We start from the raw sequence: 19201 nt of genomic DNA on the forward strand, positions 1-19201 counted from the left end.
CATCCAACATATGAAAGATCAAAAATTGTTTATGATGAAATTGAATAATTTTTGTATTGTCATTATTACTTATTTCATACAATTTGTGTAAACAACCCAAATAGCCTAAATTTGCTTAAGCAGCCATTTATGGCAAGCTAAATATCGCTGCCTGAATTCGCCTTGTGCAGTAGTTAAACAGCATAAAAGTTCCAGCTGGTCCTTCTAAATAGCGCCTAAGCAGCTTCCTTATGCCAGGGTGCCGAGTTTTTCTTATGTTTTGAAGCAAGTGTCATCGATGAAATAAACAACACAATTTTTAGTTTTCTTTATGTGCATGTTTATTTGTGAACTGTATATGTTCATAACGTTTATAAAATTTTAAATCAGGGAGAATCAAGAAAGATGAAGGATATTATGTTATAGGTGATATTCAACACCGTAATGCCCCCTGTAGTTGTTGCAGTCCAACCAGCCTCAATCTATACTATGATAAAATTGACTTCATTAAGTAATTCGAATGCTCAAGCTTAACTTAATAAATTCGGATCTTTAAAGCACTACCAAACCTACCAGTAAATACTCCACTTATGGTGCTCGTTTTACAAATACAGTTTTTGGTTTATTTCATCATTTATTTTGTTTAATTTTACATCGGTACGGGTAGTCGAAGTGTGATCAAGAGTTGGCAATAGGTTGTACAGAATGTAGCTATTTACAGTACAGTTTGCTGCTTGCTAGCGTTTGGCAATGTGCCAATATTTTCAACACAGTATTTATCCGCTTCTCGGCACGCATTCGATCATGCTGGAGAATGATAGCGATTGCCGGGAGTAGGAAGGAGACGCATGTAAGTCCAACAACGCAACTAGGTGATTAAATCACGAATTTTATTCCTGTTTTTTATTTGTTTGTTTCAAGTTAAGTTTCACATTCTTCGATTGAAGTGTTTACCTTTTTTTATTTGACTAATGTTAAAAATATATTACTAGCTAGGAGAGCTCTAGCTTCTATCGGTTAATCTGTAATGAAAGTATTTGTTTGTTTGCTGTTTTGTGAACGAAAAGGAAAAGCAATTTTGTGTTACAAAAAGATAAACAATCATTAAGCTACAATTGTATAAATAAATTAGTTAACAATTATAACGTATCTACAAAACTATTTTATCGAATCCGACCTCTACCGATTGATGCGAATTGGTATATGGAGCAGGTGAACCATTGAATTCTGCCTGATGAACACTTAATTATATTCATTAGTAATGGTTTTTAATTTCCATGGAGATACAAATAAATTTGGTGGGTTGTTTTAAATGTTAAAAAAACAAAATTACAAAATCCTATCATTTCTGTTTTGCTACTCATATGTTATGAAGTTTCCATCCACGTTACACACACGTTCGATATTTATTTGAGGGCAGACGGGATAGTGGTGCATACACCAAAAAACGAACAATTTGTGCAGAATTTGTCTGTGCATTTAGTGAGTTTGCTTGTGTGAGTGTGAGTTTCATTGCAGTGTTGATACGCTACTGACTATGTAGGTGAGCTTAAGTGAGCGCTCTGCTTGTTTAGTTGTGGTAGAAGTAATTTCCATCGATCGTCATCGTTTTGCTTACAATAGCTACGGCTAAGGGGTTTCATCTTTAATTATTTTGGTCAACATCTACTTTGGGATTTAAGTAATAAACCTTACATTGTTTGGCTGTTTTTGTTTCCTTCTTTTTTCTCCTTCTACTAGCACTATTCCCTAAAACCTTCCCTAATCCTGGTTACCGTGTTTTGAATCGCTACAGAACAGAAAGAAAATCATCATCATATTGCACTGTGTTAAAACTGTGTTGAAACTTAGGTATTGAACTAATGTTAAACGCTAAAACATAACCAAAAAAACTACTACCACCGACGCACTAGCTGCGCCGGTAAATGAATTATCGTACGGGCTGCCCCGTGCCGTAACTGAGCCACTCCTAACGAGCACCTAGAGGGGCGATCTATCTGGGACGAGACCTGGGAACACTACATTAATTGCCCATTGCTGGTTGCTTCTTCCAAACTCTGCCGACTGTAATTTGACTAGCACAGATACTTTTTCTTAGGTTTCAGCGGTTTAGTCCGTCATTTTGCGGTGGCAGCAGTGCCGTTGGCTGTACTGTTGCTCTGCTGCTGCGGTGTAGTCGACCGGGACGCTATCGATGCGCGAGAGCTTTGCGTGTGTTTCTGAAAGCTGTTCTCGGCGCGTGATGTACCGCAGACCTATTTTCAAGCACAACATACATCGTATTAGATACACCAGAATGGAGTGTTTTGGTTTTGTTCGTTTCTCCCCTTACCTGATGATGCTGATCCCAATCCTTGTGCTGACAGAAGGAACCACAGTACCGTGCGAGATTACAGCCGGAACAGGTTTCGTTTGCCTTTCTTCCACAGTTCCAGCAGGCCTGCAAAATACGTGTCAAATAGCATCTTTGTTAGTCGGTTGTAGTCACATCGCGGGCGTGGGAAATGTTGCGAGATATCCAACTGCTGCACATTACATTCTGACTACCAGTTGTTATCGGTGGCTCCGTCTCGTCCGGCACGCTGCTACCACGATGAATGTCCGCGTACATCTTCTCCATCTTTAAGCGCTCCTGGGCGATCATTTCCAGCGTTCGCGCTTCCGCTGCCGCTACCGCACGCTGTATCTCCATGACGGCCTGCCGTTTCACCTGTAACGCCATGATCTCAGTTTAGTTCCACTGTTTTCCACCACACAAAATCAAACCTCCCAGCGGCCGTACCTGATTAACGGACTCTTCCGCCGTTCGGCGGAACTCCGAGATCTTCTCCTCCGTCTGCCGCTTAATGTCAGCCATCGAGCTGTCCTGATGGTCGCGCGCATGGTTATTATCGATACCGCGCTGCTGCAGGATCGAGATCGCTCGCTTCGTCTTCTCCACCATCGCCGAAATGCAGGTCAGCATTGTGTGAATGTTTTTCCACTCCTCCTCACCGCCACCACCGATCGAGGCACCGCTTATGCTGCCACTGCCCAGCGTTCCATTTCCGGTGCTTCCAGTGCCACTACCACCACCTACACCACCGCCACCACTTCCACCGCCCGGAGGAATTCTCGGTGGTCGGTGAGATTCGGTCGAGCCGGCACGCAAATCCCGATCGTCTCGATGAATGGAATGCTGTTGAAATGGGGGAAAAACCGCGTCAGTTAAAAAAGCTCACCACTTGCAATCTCCGGCGATCACTTACCAAACCATCGGAATGTGGATGTAAGCCACCGTTCTGATATTCGAAGAGTGCCGGATGGCCGGGATAGAGCTGCGAAGCGCCGGATGCAAGCAGAAGCGAAGGATGGGGACGTTTCGTCGGCGGCAGCACGTAGTCACCCCATTCCGGTGGTCCCGATGAATGTGTGTCGTATAAGCTAGAACCAACGCAAATTGACCATTTAGCACATTTAGATTCGCTTTTTCCTTCTCTTCCTTCCGTTACTTACTTATCAGAAGCTCGTCGTTTCAGGCCCAACCCATTGACGGTGGCACCGGCAGCTGGTCCTCCGGCGGCAGCAGCGGCTGCACCACTCGCCACGGCAGCTGCTGCGGCTGCGGCGGCCGCTGCTGCAGCTGTCACCGAGGAAGCGAACGTACCCTCGTGCGGTAGAAATATTTCGGCCGTTTCGGCCAAATTTTGGACGTACTCCATCACGCTGCTCTCGTTAGAACGGACGTACTGGGCCGATGTCTGGAAGGGTAAAAGTAAGACAGGGGAATTACATTAGATGAACATCCTCAAATGGTAATTTTACAAGTGATTAAAAACAAGAAATGGTAGTATAGTTGATTCAAGGTTTTTAGCGACTGTAAATGTTTAAACAATTATTATTTTTCAAAAAAAAAATCTTTCACTTATTTTGCATAAAGCGACAGAAGAGTCCTTCAACCCAACAGTATCTTCCAACCAGCTGATTCAACAGCTTGTACCAGCTGCTGTACAGCTGAATTGATGTAGTGCTTTTCCCTTTGGATTAAGTGTGGGAACTTTCATAGTCCAGGATCAGCAACGCCATGGTGGCATGCCGGTTGAAGAAAGAGATGAAAATAAAAGCAAATAAAAAAAACTGTGTATCCTGGAGTTGAAAATATAACAGTTGGATGGAACTACAACTTTTCTAATAACTTTTGGAAACATATTGAAAGCATCAAAACCCAATGGAAAGTATTCATATTGTAAACAAAATGAAATCAAATACGTAAAGTGAAGTAGAAAATTTAAATTCAGTCAGTTCAGCGCGAATAATGCGTTCTGGAGACATTCGCGTAAGTCGAATTTTCGCGAAAGTCGAATATCGCGTTTTTTCTAGCCAATATACAGTTGATAAAAAGTTATTAAAATTAGTTAAAAATTATTTTTAACTAAATTTAGTACTCTTATGCAATTAATAACTTATTCAATACAATTCGTGTACAAAATACGGGTTATTCTGACTATTGTCGATTTCAAACTTTTAGCAAAGATGTAATTAATTTTTCATTTACAATTGTTGGAGGAATATATATTAATTTGACGTATAAACTGTCTAAATATAAAGTTTACTTAAGTTGAGTGTCGCGTAACTCGGGGAAATACTGTACAAATCTAAATTTGAAAAAAATGTACTAATTTTGGTGTTTTCATTTGTTGTTTCATTTGTAAACTGTTTCGTTTGTCAGTTTTATATGTTGCTGTCGTCCTGCTTATTTCATTTATTTTAGCATTATAACGACTTCGGACGTATTTCTAAATGTTGTTTTTGTTTTTATATCTTTAATCTATCTTTAATCTTTTTTTATTATTCCAATAAAACAAAATTTATTATTTGTTTTTATTATCATTACCTTTTTAACTAGAAGGAAACATTTATTAATTTCATCGCTATGTGATTTGGATGTTTTTAATGTTTAAATACTGCGCTTTCAACGTCTTATTTCATTTATTTTTATTGCTAAAGATTGTGTATTTTCCTACTTTTTTGTTGATATTATTTGATTTGGTTTTGCTCTCTTTTTATTAATTACGTTTACTATTAATGGTTTACTTTTTGTTTGTTATGCACAACAGTCTTTAAATTCGGACTTACAACTTCGGCAGTTACAACTGCCATTTTGTTAGATGTTTTTGATTCTATTCTATTGTTCCAATTATTTAACGTAAAACTTTTTTTTTTAATACAACTTTACCACCTTCGGTAACAGCATTAAAATTTATCTAGCGGAGCAAAATAAATGGTCGTATAGAGAAACTATGTTGAAAAGAGTTAACCAAAGGTAAAAAATAGCTAATGGCACCGTCCCATCCCATCTACCAAAAGGGTTTACAATTTAGTTAAAACGTTTCACCAATTTTCCCCTACTTTCCCCATCCATGTATACAAAAATCTTCTCCTCTCCTCCACACACCCAAATTGGCCAACCAATTGGAACGCGATTCACACGCGCGGTTCGATGATAACAAAAAAAAAACCAAACGCTTTGCGAAAAAACGCACAGCCCCATAAAGTAAATCCCTTTCGCAGCGCATCAAATCCTATTGCTTTTGAATAGGTCCTGAATGGGGATTCACACACACACACACACACACACACACACGCAGATACACATACCTAGCCTAGACACTTAAGCTCTCGCGAAAAGCTGCGAGCAATTCACGAGCAGAACAACAACCAAAAAAACCGCCCCACACGAAAGCAAATCGTTCATTCCAACGGAACGTACGGAACGGAAATTGCTAGCGGAAGTTTTGCCAAAGCGGTTGGAGGCAAAATGCACACACACATACACACACACACAACACTTGGGGAAGTGAAATACCCCGGAGGCAGTGGCAGGGTCGCGGCGAGATAAAACCGAGCGTGTCACAGCTGCACGGAATACACCGAAATTTGTTTTTCAAAAAGATTAAAATCGGAAACAGTGTTTTCTAACTGTTCGTGCAGTTTTTTTGCTGTTGTTGTTGCTACCCCATGCTCCTCCACCCGGAACCTCCACCTCGCCTGTTCGTGTGGTGAGAAGCATTGGGGAGGGGATGGACAATTCTTCAAACCCCGCGTCCTTACACGACCTCAAAGGAGGACGCCCTGTGGCTTCAACACGGTGTGTGGTGGGGAAGTTCTTTCTTTGGGGCGAATTAAAAAAGCTCCCCCTCCCTCTCCCACCACTCCCATCACCACCTCCCCAGCAGAGCTCAGAAAACGCAGACACGAACGCGTATGTTCGGATCGCACGGTATTCAATCGGACGGTGAAAATCCGGCATCCCTTCGCAAGGATGAGGAAATGGAAAAACAACCCCCCCTCAAGCAACGCAGTTCGAGCAGTTTCGTCCTGGAGAGCGCGCGTGTGTGTGTGTTTGTTCCCGTGCAAGGGCGCTGAGGCAGGTGAGGGACCATCTTCTTTCTCTTTTTCCACCTGCAGGGCTTGCAGCGCTTGTTTTCTTTCCCACCGCGTCAATCATCATTGCGCTCCTTTGGTTCGCCGTATCGTGTGATGTACCGCGACTAGACGGGCAACCGACCACGAAACAGCAAAACAGAAGTTGGCAAGGAGTACAGTTCCCACGCCTGCTCCCCGCACACACGTTGGGTGATAATTTGCTCCCTTATTTGCGTAGACTACATTTTTTATGCTTTTTATGTGCAGTTTTCTTCCCTTTTCTTTCCACACAATGCAACCAACCTGTGTGTGTGTGTGTGCCTTATTTGTGGCGAAGAATGTTAGTTTAGTGGCGAGGATAATAGTTTCTGGAGTTGCTTTGTTTTGTGTATCGTTTTCTTTCCCATTGCTTCAGTTAATAGCAAGCGATTGTTTAGTAAAACTGCATCATCATGAGAGGAACTGTGAGACCGAAGCCACTCACCTGCTTATTCGATCGGGCCAGTATGTTGATCTCTCGCTGCAGTACTGGAACGTGCGACTTCAGGAATGGGACGACGTTTGTGCGCAACGGAAAGTTGGTCGCCTCCTGTACGGCGAGCTGAAATTCGTCCACTGTGATAGCGCCACTCTGGGGAAAAATAAGTATAAAATATGTAGATGTTAGTTCTCATGAAATGAAGATAAATTAAGACTTTTTATTTTAATCTGTATGAAAAATACGAAAAGCAGTAAGATTCTTGCATCAAGTGGGAAGATCTGGATTAGGTTTAGTCTAGAACTGTAACCAGCCTTGTCAGATTGCAATGCTTTTAGGATTGCACAAAACCAGCGTGTCCATGAAGCGCCAGTTAAAACTGTTGTAGGTTCTACAGCTTGCCTTTTAATTATCATCGAACAGTGTTGCAAAAATATTAGTAATCTATTATTTAATAAATTTTGTTATCGGGATTTTTTTAAGGTAACTACGAACTCCTTTTAACCCCTCTTTTAGATAGTGTAACTACACTAATGATCTTTAGGTTCGTAACTCTTGCTTTACCACTTTTCGCTCTCGGGCCCTATCCTATCCTTCTTCACTTACGCATTTTTCCCTTTCCTTTTAAAGTTCACAATTTCTTTTTGTTTGGGTTTATTTTTATTTGTTCTGTTTATTTTAGTATTATTATTCAAGAAATGCAGATGTAAGATACAAGCTAAAACCTTAACGGAAGATTTTTTTTAATGAATGCATGAATTGTATGAAATAAAAGAGTTCTCAAGTGTAAGCTACTAATCCTTTACTGGTGTAAACAGTGTTAAAACAAACATTTTTAATAATTTTTTAACTTGTTTTTATTTTCTTGGCTACCGCGTTCGGCTCAGCAAGAGATAGATATAAAATCTATAAGTCGTCCATACATTCGAAAAACGACATAGAGTAAACATATTAAAGGGCCATGATTGCTTCCTTGTGGGACTCCCGATGTTCTTATGAACTAATGGGAACTCTTTTCGCCGAATTTCACTAAGTAACTTTCACTAAACCGTATCAGGTACGAACGAAGCCACAATAGTAGCGAAGATGAGAGGCCTATCCTATCGAGTTTTGCTAAAATTATATCTATCGATACACTGTCCAAGAATGTGGGTGTGAATACCTTGAAATCAGTTTAGATACCATCAATTTGTTTCCCTTTGTCCACACTCCGAAATAAATTCAACTAAATGTGCAGGGGTCAAACGTCGAGGCAGGAACCCATATTGAACATCACAAATATAGATCGTTTTACTGAACCTATCATAGGATTATGTGCTACGAGCTCTAACAGTTTTGCACAAGGAAAAAGCGATGTAACTCCTCTATAATTACCGGCCTCAAATGTATCGCCATTCTTTTAAATAGGGATAAGTTCAAGAAGCGGACTGATAGTTTTTGAAACATATTTTCACAACTTCTAACGATTTTAATAGGATTTTTTCTATCTTGTCTAGTTTTTTCTAAGAAACTGCAGTAAAATTTTAGTAAAAGACTGTTAGTTTTTTAGTTATTTAAAAATCTTAACGATTTAACTGCTTTATGTTAGTTCATACAGGAGTTGTTTTGTATAATTTTGGTTTCATCCTCTTAATGTATTGATCGTCTCCCATATCTGTTTGAATGGTTCCAACAATGTATTGACATCTTATCAGCAGTTTTAAAAGCAATGATCTAAATTGTTTTGAAAAAAAAATCGTTCAATAAATTTTGAGACCAATCCAAATACTTTGAGAAACTACCAAAAACTCATGAGAAATCTTGTATATTTTTACTCAAATTATTGAACTTCTTTTCTTACTGAAATGGTTTACAAAATCATCATCATCATCAGTCTTCATCATCATAAACTTATTACAATCATCGTTCTAAAGATTTATGTCTTGAATTATCTAAAAAAAAGCTCTAAGCGTAATCATCACAAATCTGGAAGAGATTCGAACCTAATACAATGCGGTTTTATAGGTTTATTTTCTGAAATGAACACTTTGTTCATTTGTTTGAGCTTTTTGTTGATAAGCTAAAGATCAAATTTAATGATATTAATTTAATAATGACGTTAATAAGTTAAACCTCAACATTCCCCTCATTGAACTTCCCAGTTTTTCATCTTATCCTTGACGATGTAAAGTGTCTAACTAATTAATATTTTCCTCCAACCTTTCCACCTTCACTTACCGCTAACGACAGCACCAGGGCGCGCACCCGATCGCCGGTGTCGACGTTCGCGTCCTGGCCGAACTGCACGAGCGCACCGAGGAACCGGCGGATCTTCAGCAGCTTGGCGGTGTCCTGCTGGGCGGCGGCTGCCGCTGCTGCCGCGGCCACGGCCGCTGCCGACGCGGGCGTGATGGCCGGCGGCGGGGTAAGGCTGCCGAGGCTGCTGCCACTACCACCACCATTGACCGTGCCGGGCGGTGACGAGCTCCCGTGGCGATTGACTTGTGACGAGGCCGACCGGGGCAGCACGAGCGTGCTGTGATGCTGCGAGATCTGGGGCGAGATGGGCGACCGGGGCGCCACTACACGGGCGCCTTCCGGTGAGTCCGGCGTGCGGCATTGTTCTTTGCCTTTGGTGGGATGGACGGGCGCGTTGATTTCATTGTCAGCCGAAGGCGGAAGAGAAGAGAAAGAGAAGAAGAAAAAAAAGCGAAAACGAAACCAGATCAGTGATCAGTTGTGTGAAAGCGAATCGAAAAGGGAAAGACGTCCCATTGGAGGAGGTAAGGGGATGGAGCCGTTTCCCAGGGACAACAAGAAAAATCAGTCAAATGTTCCTGACAGGACGTCGTGTCGTTGGCGTTTCGGTTGCCCCCGCCCGGCGCCTCACCGTCCCTTTCGCTTCGGGTTGGTGAAAGCGACAGGGCTACCTGTGGTTATTCCCGGATGAAAGTAGCTCTGTGTGTGTGCGGGTGTGTGCTTGTTTGTCTGTTCGTCAGTAAGTGTGTAGCTATGTGTGTATGTGTATGTGTGTGGGAAAGAAAGAAATTAATTGAAATTTCAATCAAAATCGGTTCAACCCAGTATGCACGCCGAACTACGCCTGGGTTAACGCTTAATTGTAAGCCACGGGTCGGAAAAGTGGGGAGTAGACAGGGAAAGGCCATACAGGAAAATCACCCCCCACCCCTCCTCAATTTGCGTGGTGGAAAAGTGCCTGTTTGAAGGTGACCTGGCCGTGTTTGGCAGGGTGGAGAGAAAATATTCTACCACGCTTCCCGGGACCGAGTTTCCCCATCGTTCCAGGTGCGCTGCGTCTGGAAAAGCGATTCCTTTGGGACGATGCTTTACACGGCTACCCTGCTCCACCCTCCATAGGTCCAATGTCACACACACTCATTGGTCGCTTTTAGAGCGAAGGAGAGCGGTGGTGGCGCAGGCAAATGAAGCCTTCATTCATCTCGGTCGCTCAACTATTCTGGCGGTTTACTGCTGTGCCACGGCGCACTATTTTCACTACATTTTCACAACTACCGAAGGCTGAGCGGTGCTGCAGGTGGGTGTGCACTATTTTTTTCTCAGTTACCGTGTTTTTTTTTTGCGCGTGTATTTGCATTTTACCCACCACACCGACGGTAGGGGGGGGGGGGGGGCGTAACGCTGAGTGAACACGTTAAATCGGGTGCTCTACTCAGTCAACCAATCAGTTTTGCAACTAATTACAAAACTGTCATAACCAAAAACTTTACCATGAATGGATAATTTCACTCACTCGCTGTGTATGTACAGGAGGAGAGTGTGGAAACCTCCGATGGGGCACGGAGGAACAGGTGTTTGAAAATGAAGCGTTGCAAGAGAAAAATGTAAACAGCAGTGTATGAGAAGTTAATAGCATATTGCGCAGTAATGGGAAAAAAACTAGATAACACAAGCACAGGTAAGTGTTAGAGCAAAAATAAAGAAATTAGTGTTGTATTGAAGGTCAAGGTGTAAATTAAAAATAAAATATTTTTACAAAACAAAAGTATAAGAGTAAAATATTTATTACAAGAGTTAATAAGTATAACAAACAGGAAATAGGCAAATGAAGTATACCAATAATTGTGTAACAGAATGATTTGACAAGCAAACTCACCGGACCAATAGATTAGGAATGAAAAAGCAACAAAGACAGAAGAAAAAAATGACACGACGACGCAAAGTAAAATGATCTCAAACATATCAACATAAAACCAGAACATATAAACTAAGGAAAAACAATCTTGAAAAACATTTATTTAAAAATATTGTAAGTCGATTTTAATTAATAAAGTGACATAATAAAGGATGGAACAACAGATTTCAGAATGAAAATAAAGTAATATAGTACAATAACAAAATCAACAAAAACTACTAGGTAAGTAAAATGAATGAAAATAAAAAGATTATATAATGACAAGAATAACCATGGTGGCAAAAGTACCATAAAGTTAGATTTTATAGATAAATTGATAAAGAATACAAGAATCAAACAAAGCAATAAAACTAAAATGATAGAAATGAGAGGAACTTAAAATCAACTAAAACAGTGAACTAAAACAATAAACAAGTAAAATCAACTAAACTAAAACTATGAAAAAAATCGATGTAAAATCGTTAAATAACAACAGCACAAAAAATGGATTAAGGTGCAAAAGACACTCACAAAGAGTGATGGACGGTTTACCATTTTGTATCACTTTCCAGCGCCAATAATCGCTTTCACCAGCGAGATCGACGTATTCATTGCCCTCTTTTTTTTTCGAAAAAAATCCCAACTGCACCATATCACAGCTCTCTGGTCGGACATGCAACATGAACAGTCATACCCATCACGAAAACGATGCAACTGACAATCTCGTACAGTATCGTCGAATCAGTAGCAACAACAACAGCAGCAGCAGACATCACCATTGCATTCGAGTGAAATATTTCTCGTTCTGTAGTGAATGCATCAACACGGCGTACCGTGTTATCTCTCTACCGTCCGGATTGGAAATCCGGCAGAGCTTTTGGGTTGTGCTTTTTTTCGTCCCATTTCTTTTACTACTTCTACAAAATTTGGTTGTTGATACCTGTTTCGCCACGACAGATAGATCCCGTGGAGGGTATATCGCTACCCCGCTTGGAAAGGACATCATGACAGCATCCCCGTTTGCCCTGTGACAAACGCAAACCGATGAACAATTGATCCGTGTATCGAGCGTATTTCATCTACGGTACCGTGCGCAGCAGCATCTAGGACTAGCGTCCTTTTTAACGCCGTGATTGAACGTGCGCAAGAGTGGCACGGCAAAGGTAAGGAGACATGGGGGGTCTACCGACACGAGAGCACGTACAAAACTAGCAACCGTTCCAGGGGACAGGTGCCGATGCAATCAAGAATGGTTTCGAGCGAGCTACCGGGCAAAAAAAAGAAGATGCAGCGCTAGGAAAGGACAAGTGCATCGTCGTGTATACGATGCACACAACAACGCGCTGAACATGACACTTGAACCTATTACGCGCCGCGCAACACCGTCAACGCCGGGCGACACCGTGCTGGGCTCTTGGGCGAGGTGGCAATAGTTAGAACCGCATTTGTGTGTGTGTGTGTGTGTGTGCCTTTTAGCATTGGTGAAATCGGTGTTTGGGAGCGTTTTCCATTGCAGGAGGGCGCAGACACACAGTGAGATTTGATGATTAAAGTTGCTGATTTTTTAAAAGAAAGGTTTTGAGAGATAGATTCTGTTTGCAAATTGCCAAGATTTTTCTAGTATATTCACCACAAATTTAGACATATGAATCAGTTGAATTAATCAATTCATAATTTAAATGTTTGAACATTAATGACCTAAATGAATGCATCATTTCAAATGATTAGATGGGGTGTGCACATGCAATACATTTCTTACATTCAGGCAGAGTTTTTTTAAACTTTGGTAATCTATCTATCTTCTATAATATAAATTCTAGCAACGACCTACGGTGGTGTTACTGCAGGGTTTCTTGGACCTTTTCGCTGCAAAAGCAACAACTGTTGCAGCATGTGCAAACTATGACACAGTAGAGTAACGCCTCTAACCAGGCTACTTTGATCAGATCACTTTTTCTATCTGTTATCTTGAGCTCTTGTTTTCGGTTGCACACATTATCTCTTGCTTTACTTCTCCTTTTGCTTTCTTAATCATTTATTTCTCAAACAAATAAATTAATTGATATTCTATATGTTTTTAGTGACTTTCTATATGTCTTTTCCTATATTTGACTCTACATCCGCTTTTTTAGCAGCTGAGCTTTTTCTAATTTTGAGAATTGCAATGATGTTTTACAAAGCGCAGAAATATTGTTAAATTCAATCCGGTTATGTTTTCCAATTTTATATTTTGATTTCAAAATGAACAAAAACAGAAACAAGCTAATAAAATATCATAATAACGGTGAAAAACCATCACCAAGTCAGTAACCAGAAGTGAAACAAAGATTGGCATCTAGAGGGACAGGCAATTTAAGCGAGATAAAGAAAGAAAATTGTTCCAGAATTTAAAAGGATTCATGAAAAATTAAAAGGGTAAATAATACTAAATGTGTTAAATAAAACATTGCAACTTTACATTACTATCGGTATATCCCTGGCACAACTCTATCGCTGAACCATCTTCACACATATTCAACCAGAAACATAACTAACAAGACTAAGCAAATCACTTGTACAGATTACCTGGTAGGAGCAGGTATGAGTTATATTACATACGAAAATATAAAATTGCATTTGAAATCGTCTTTGAAGTTCGTTTGTGTAACCGGGTTAAATTAACTAATTTTAGACAAATAACCATTGGAAAAGCGTGGATTGATGAGACAGAAAAAACATAATTTGACAGTAAATGGTTTTGATCCATCTTGAAATGCAATTAGCTATCATTTGCATTATAATGCGTAACAGTTTAGGTTCAATTAAAATAATTATATCCAGGCAATAAGCTTTCTTAATTCACTTTCACTCTCCCTCCCTAATCATTACTTAACTTCAAAATCCATAATTTTTATATTTAATTTGGCAAACAAATGTTGAGTCAAATTCTTCTTACAAATTTGACCAAACTGTAATGCTCCATTTGCTCCACTGTGATTGCCGGCAAGCAACCGCGGTAGCAAACCGAACGACCCAGCAGAGAGCTTCACAATACCGCAAAGCTTGCCCGCAAAAGAGCCAAAACCCAGTGCCACCGGCGGGAAATGCATCGCTTATCGTGTTTTTTTGTTTTTCTTCTTTCGAGACGCGACAAACCCGACAAAAGCTTGCCATGTGAAAACTCACAACTGCAATAGATAGCATCGGTGCAGGGACTGCAACCAGGGAAAGTACGCGATTGGCACAAGTACAACGTACGTGTAGTATTTTTGTTTCGCTGGTGGGGCTCTGGTGAGGTAGCAATCGAGAACGAAAGTGCCAACACTGCACACGGATCCAACCGGTACCGTTGATGGCGGTTGTGTGTACTTTCCTTACGGTTCCGGAGAGGACCGGCGAGTCAAAACCAAATCGAGAGATTTATTGTCTGTAGCAGGACTTTTCTATGTGTGTGTGTGCTTTTTTTACGGTTGGTTCTCCGGTGCAGACTCCCAGCAGACGATCAGCGTAATAACAATTGAAATTTAATCCTTCCGTCCCGATTGGTACAAATAGTGACACTTCCACTAGTCCAACAGTCGAGCTGCGGACGGACCGGACGGACAGCTAATCGATACGGCCGAACAGTTGGCAGGCATTGGTAGGTGTTTTTGGAGGGATGATTTTCGATTCATTTCATCCCATCGCTCCGATCGAATCAGGTGAATCCAATCATCGACAGCAGCAGCAGTAGCAGCACAAACGACACAGCAGAGAGAATGCATCAAACCCATCCTCGCCCCGTCCCGCGCTTTTCGCCCGCTAAATCGCCCGTACAAACGCTATTTAATTCAAACATTTTTCGATTTAATCAATTGGAAACAGCTTGCCAGTGACAGGTGCCAACAGGGCTCTCGGACCAACTGGCCGGCACCCTTCCGACCGTGTTGTAATGCTGCGAGGGACGTGCAAATGATTCTACCGACGCTACTGCAGCTGGCACGCCAGCATTGCTCCAGTGGCGGGGGAAGGCGCGCGTCTGCTGTTGATCTATCGAGCTTGAACCGTTGAACCAGATTGGCATGATTGCCGACAGGAGCATGGGGATTGGCAGCGGAAAGCAAGAGGGAGGTAAAAAAGCGAAATGAAAAAAAACCATTCCAAACCCATTCACCGATTGACACACGACCGCATCGGATGGACTCCGGGTGTGTTTCGGGCGTCCACTGTATGTGGCGTACGCCATGGCTCGGGACACTCGGGAAACATGGCGGAAGGCACAAAACAGTGTCCAGCAGCTTGAAGTAGCTTTCCCGCGCACTCGTGTCCCGCACGGCATCTCGGGTCAATCGGAAACAGATGGTAAAGATGGTAACGTTTCTGGGTGGAAATAAAATTACATACCAACCCGTTTTGTACACCCTTTAACCGCCCGTCTGTTTCCATGTTTATTTTGCCTGCCTGCCCCGAACAGACGGATCGCGGCGTGGCCCATATGTGCCTTTGCACGTGGTGATAATTTTCTAATTTGAAAACGTCTGGCCAGCGTCGAGAGAGAGAGAGAGAGCGAAAACTGGACTACTGATTGATGATAAAAACGCTGTTTCGCTGGGTTTCCGCAACAGTCGAGTGGCTGTGATGTTAGGAAAACGCTTAAACTGCGTGATTCTGATTTAAAGTGTATCGGTATGTTTGTGGTGTATGGAATAAGAGGTTGCTTATTTTTAATGCGTATTTTTAACTGAAATTAAGAAATGATTGTTTGTGCATGTTTATTAAACATTTTAAAATGGTTTTTAGGAATTTAAGTTCCAAACTTCACTTAATTGGGTAAAAGTAAAACAGATAAACTGAAAAAATATAGAAGTCCCCAGCATTCGAAACTAAATTCTAATTTATTGTGCATTAACAATAACCTACATAAACAAATATGCACCAATAAGTAAAAACATATAAAAACAAACAAATGAAAATTGATGGATAATTATAAACTGCAGCAAAAAGAAATGGTAAATACATTTAAAATAAAAAAACAAAATCATGAAATAAACAGTAAAAAGACACAAAAAAAACACTTACAAAGATGACAAAGCTCAATTCAAACGCAAATAAAACCATAGAAATGAACAGACCTCAATACAACAAACAAATGATACATGAAACATGTGTAGAAAGACTTTTTTTTAAAGAAGTAAAAAACAATAAAAAGCCTGAAATGAGAATACTTGATAAAATATTGACTGTAAAGACGATGAGTAATAATGCTAAGATCGCTTGATCAGACGAACACAAAACTCATAAAAACAAACAGAAACAACTGTGCCAAACTGTTGAGATGTTTGTCTAGCGTCGGCTTAGCTTAACGAAACATAGGCTAAGTAAACATTTGTTATTTTATATTGACGAAGATAATATTTTCCCTACACTCAATCATCTTTACATGCAAAACAATAAATTTAAAAAGTACCGCACAGCCACCATTATTAAACTAACCCAATCGAAGGTAATAAACGATGGCCGCGTTCACTTGTTACATTATTTGAAGTGGTTGCTGCGCTATTAATTAAACACACATTCCGTTTGCAACACGCGTTTGCGATGGTAAACACACACACACACGAAAATAGAGAAAGAGTCCAACAGGCAGGGAAAGGCAAACATCGGCACCACAAAGAAGCCGATTCATCGAAAGTGGAATAAAAATGTGTTTGCAGCATGTTCTTATAGGCATTTTTATCTATTCCCGACGCTCTAACTCTGGAATGTATTTCCAATTGCATGCCGAATAGTTTCTTGGGGACTTTAACAAAACATGCTGCACAAGCCCCACAGACACGGCCGAGTCGAGGTACACCGGTACACAGCAGCAGCAGCAAAACATGAGCTATTTCCCTTGCCAGTCAGCATCATTTCCTCCCCTTCGCATGCGCTATCTTAAACGAAACACTCATCGATGCGTTAGACCTGCCGGATAGCATAGCTTCAGGGCGTTCTGGAGCGCCTACAAACAGTTCGGCAACCCTAACGCAAAACTAGCGCCCAAGAATGTCCAGACAAAAACGCAGGGACAACACGTACAATAACAACGAAATCGAAAAAAAGAGAACAAAAACAAAACCAGATCACATGCAGAGCGTGTGCAGGCACATGGACGGTCACAACCACTGTATGGCATGGACTGACCGCCGCCACCGCCACCTCCACCCGGGTGCTGGCAATACACAAAAAGCCCCCATCGCCCCAAACCGGCGAAAGGGGTCCCGCAGCGGACGCGTCATAAACATTTCGGCCTGCAAAATATTTATTTACGATATATTTCCGGCCCCAGTATTCGGTATCGTGCGGTCAGTCTCATTATAAATATGGGCCTCCCTCCCTGCCCTGCACCCCAAATTGTCCTGTCTCCAGCAGCCGTCCAGACCTGTGTCGTGTGTGTGTTTCCTGGCGATGCCAGTGGCGTGCCCCCCGATGTCGCCAAACCCCCATTGGCAAAAGCACAAACAGTTTGCGGGTCGAGAAGGGTAAGCTTTTGGAGATGAAAGCATCAACAGCATCGACCGGGCGCATATCTGGGACGGAGTGGTAGGTTGGTGGCTTCCTTGTCGGCGTCGGTTCCGGACAGATCTGCAAACGAAGCGACCGATCTGCTGTGCTGTTTCTGGTGCGCAAACATACCGGCTGACACCGGGTGAGTGTGTCTGCAACCTCAGAGCTGCCGGGTGGAACCACAGACAGCAAATGACAGCAAGCGCACACACGCAATTCCTGCTGTCCGGTGTACCTACATGCATAGGTTAGAATCAAACCAAGCTGTCTAGTACAGGGTAACAGTTGGAGTGGAGCAAAGAAATAAAAGAAAAACAATGCTGTTGATTTGAAGTCAGAATAATGCTACCGACTTGATTGAAATGGTAAATGAAAATAGGGTAAGTAGATGAAATGATTGAAGAATTTACGACTTATATTGTAATTCTGCAATGTAAAATGTATAAACACAACAGCTTCCTACACTGAACGGTCTTTTCCAAGTAATCTTCCCAAACTACGCACGGCACTGTTTCATTGAAGAAACAAGTTCTCAATCAAAAGCTGCATTTGACAGCAAGGCTCCACAGCTCCTTGGACTTTGTTTACCTTCAAAAATAACGCCTCCGTTCCGTTCAAAACCCCTGGTAAGAGGATAAGCGAAATGAAAGCAAAGATGAGGCTGAAACCTCCCGGAAGTGGATGGGAACTGCTTTTTTACGGACTTTTTCTCGTGCTCCCGCGAGCTGTTTTGCGCTGTCCGCACCAGATATGATATCGGATCGAACAGCACACAGCTTTTACGCTTCGTAGTAGGCAGTAGTAGAAGTAGTACACACGTGCTGCTGTGTGAGCCATCTTCCAGGAACGTAGTAGCACGCTTCTGGGCAGGTGAAAGCAACAAACAAACAAAAAACTGTGATAGGCAGCTTGTTTGGTGGTAAAATTATGTTAGAAACAAAAACAAAAAAAAAGCCATGCTCTAAGGCTCTAAGCTTGTCCAAACATTGAGAAATGCCCCAAAGGATCATTTGCTTTTTATAGAAAAATTGCCAAACAAAATGGAAGAAAAAGAAAGTTGTTCCTAAAATAAATTGAAAGAAGCAGGATGTTGTTTTGTTTTGAAAGTTTTTACGTTTTCTAAGAATACTTTGAATTTAAGAATGAATGAACAGAGTGTTTTGCCACAAAATGGTTACCAGCGTACTACAAAAACGTCATAGCATAAAGGGTATACGGAAATACGGAAAAGAGAAAGAATAAATAAAGGAAATAAGAAGATAATGTGTGAATATAATTAAACAAAACTAAACTCTTTAAAATATATGTATATTTTACAATAATCATTGTTGAAGAAATAACGAACAATACAGAAAAATAAAAAATAAACATAACAAATGAAAGACAGGGTAGTTAAAACATTAACCTAAAAATAGTAAACAGCATGTACAGTAAACCCAATAAAAATATTTTTTACAAAATTAAATGGCAAAATTTTTTGATTACAATATAAACAAATAAAAACGATGTGATCCTTGAACTTAATACAAACAAACCCAAAAGAATACAACACAATTCATACGCATCCCCTCCTAGCTAAGGATCGTTCACCATTATCGTGAGGTTACACATACGGCTGTGATGTGATGCTCTCATGCATAACATCTTCTCTCGATAAATTCACGCTTTGTCTTGCAATTCCCATCCACCTCCACCCTCCCGCC

General features: G+C 41.2%; 1 protein-coding gene across 3 annotated transcripts in view; it reads right to left on the reverse strand.

The window, feature by feature from the left end:
- Positions 1 to 575: 575 nt before the first annotated feature.
- The window catches only part of LOC1271092 (protein CBFA2T3), an 82414-nt gene continuing 63788 nt past the window's right edge, over positions 576 to 19201 (reverse strand). The window contains exons 3-10 of one of the 3 annotated variants that reach the window (XM_061657617.1): positions 9080 to 9471; positions 6869 to 7015; positions 3475 to 3719; positions 3228 to 3402; positions 2762 to 3157; positions 2516 to 2689; positions 2312 to 2419; positions 576 to 2234 (exon numbers count right to left, since the gene is read on the reverse strand). In XM_061657617.1, coding sequence (XP_061513601.1) covers positions 2097 to 2234; positions 2312 to 2419; positions 2516 to 2689; positions 2762 to 3157; positions 3228 to 3402; positions 3475 to 3719; positions 6869 to 7015; positions 9080 to 9471 — 1775 coding nt within the window. In that variant the 3' untranslated portion in view covers positions 576 to 2096. Of the gene's footprint in view, positions 2235 to 2311; positions 2445 to 2515; positions 2690 to 2761; positions 3158 to 3227; positions 3403 to 3474; positions 3720 to 6868; positions 7016 to 9079; positions 9472 to 19201 lie in introns of those variants that run through there. The other 2 variants (XR_009766078.1, XM_061657618.1) reach the window with 2 other exon arrangements.

The sequence above is a fragment of the Anopheles gambiae genome, chromosome 3 (genome assembly GCF_943734735.2).
Source record: "Anopheles gambiae chromosome 3, idAnoGambNW_F1_1, whole genome shotgun sequence".
Classification (NCBI taxonomy): domain Eukaryota; kingdom Metazoa; phylum Arthropoda; class Insecta; order Diptera; family Culicidae; genus Anopheles; species Anopheles gambiae.